The sequence below is a fragment of the Austrofundulus limnaeus genome, unplaced genomic scaffold (assembly GCF_001266775.1).
Source record: "Austrofundulus limnaeus strain Quisiro unplaced genomic scaffold, Austrofundulus_limnaeus-1.0 Scaffold237, whole genome shotgun sequence".
In the NCBI taxonomy this organism is placed as follows: domain Eukaryota; kingdom Metazoa; phylum Chordata; class Actinopteri; order Cyprinodontiformes; family Rivulidae; genus Austrofundulus; species Austrofundulus limnaeus.
Genome location: NW_013952639.1, coordinates 122,448 through 123,987, shown reverse-complemented (window position 1 = coordinate 123,987; position 1,540 = coordinate 122,448). Strand labels below are relative to the sequence as shown.

Genomic DNA, 1,540 nt, shown 5'->3' with positions numbered 1-1,540 from the left:
TTAGCAGCCGCTGCTTTGCAGCTGCCGCATGTGCGGAAAAATGCTCTGCCACATGTTGCGCGCTGCTCTCAACTGGCAAAACGTGCCGCTACGTGCTGCGCTGCTCGTAGATGTGCGTCCACCATAGACTTTGCGTTTAAACTGGCTGCTTTGGCTRCTCCAAACRCGTTTGGTGTGTACMMGGCTTAAAACCTTTTCTGCATCTAATCAGCTGCTGATGATTTAATCTGTATTGTTTGTTTTTGCAAAWGCAAAAGCCTCCACCTAACAGCATTTATTCTCTGTGTCCCTAGCTCACAAAGTGTCTCTGAGYATGAATGTTTTCGCCCAGCTGACTCGACTCCAGTTCCATCCTGCGWCGGCCTCGGTGCACTCCGGAGGCACCCTGCAGGTGGAGCTCACTCTGAAGTCTCTGATGCCCGTTTCAGTGCACATACAGCAGCTAGCTGCTAGCATCCACTTTGACGTGGATCACGGGGGGACTCTTGGGAGGCCCAAGGCAGCTCAGAGACATGCAAACTGTGGAACAGTAGAGTTTAACCTGGGTCACTCAGCWGCAGGTCTCCCCTCCTCTGTGGCTCCTCGCCCTGTGTTGGACATGGACGAGGTCCAGGACAGGAGCCCCTCGGACAATGCTCTCAACTCCACAGGAGTGGTGTGCAAAAACACTCACCTGCTCATCCGTCGCCATGAAAGTAACTCCCCACCGGAGACGCCMAACTGTGTGAGCCCCCCCACCGTTGCTATGAAGGAAGGAGCGCAGATGCTGAAGGTGCAGGAYGTAACGCTGGAGCCTGGAAACAACAGCATCGTCTTCACAGCACCTGTAAGATGCTCGTCACTGCATTTAGGTTTTTGTTTGTGGTTGATCCTTTGCTGTGTCGTCCTCATCTGTTCCTCTGGTGTTCTCCTCAGAGTGGACAGACAGGGTCCTACATGCTGCGGCAGCTTTGTGCCACGGTTGGTGAAGTTCAGTTCGTCCAGTCTCACATCTATCCATCGGTCCGATATGAAGTGTACTCTCAGGAGCCCCAGCTCACCGTGGAGCCACTCTCAGGTCTGAGAGTTTGATTTGAGTAAAACAGAAAGGTTTTTGTGACACGTCTGATGATTGAGATTTCATTTAAATATCAGAATATGTTCAGAGAAAAGCTGCTGTGAGGATTCAGCTCATTGTAGAGTGACAGTGGACGTCTAGATTAGGTTCAACATGGAAAGTTTCAGAGTATGTTTGTATAACATGTCGTTCACATCACATCAGCTTGTTCTCCAACAAAAACAACACACAGTTCATATACATAACAACAGTGGTGGGCAGCACTAATCAAAAAATTAGCTCCGCAATTTCTAAAGCACTTATGAAAATATTTAGGTCCGCATCCTCAAAAGCACTTATGTCATAGAAAAATTAGTGGAAGCTAATTTTAAAACGCAAGTTCAATTTGGCACTTATTAGCTGGCAACAATTCATGTACAATATATACACAACACTGCCAACTAGTGATGTATGTACTCTTTTACAACTTAATCCTACAACCAC

General features: G+C 48.0%; 1 protein-coding gene across 1 annotated transcript in view; it reads left to right on the top strand.

Moving 5' to 3' along the window:
• trappc10 (trafficking protein particle complex subunit 10) overlaps window positions 1-1,540 on the top strand; it is a gene marked incomplete at its 3' end in the record, with an annotated part of 65,732 nt that overhangs the window by 45,105 nt on the left and 19,087 nt on the right. Inside the window, 2 exon segments of the mRNA XM_014019973.1 lie at window positions 294-826; window positions 916-1,057. Coding sequence (XP_013875427.1) covers window positions 294-826; window positions 916-1,057 — 675 coding nt within the window.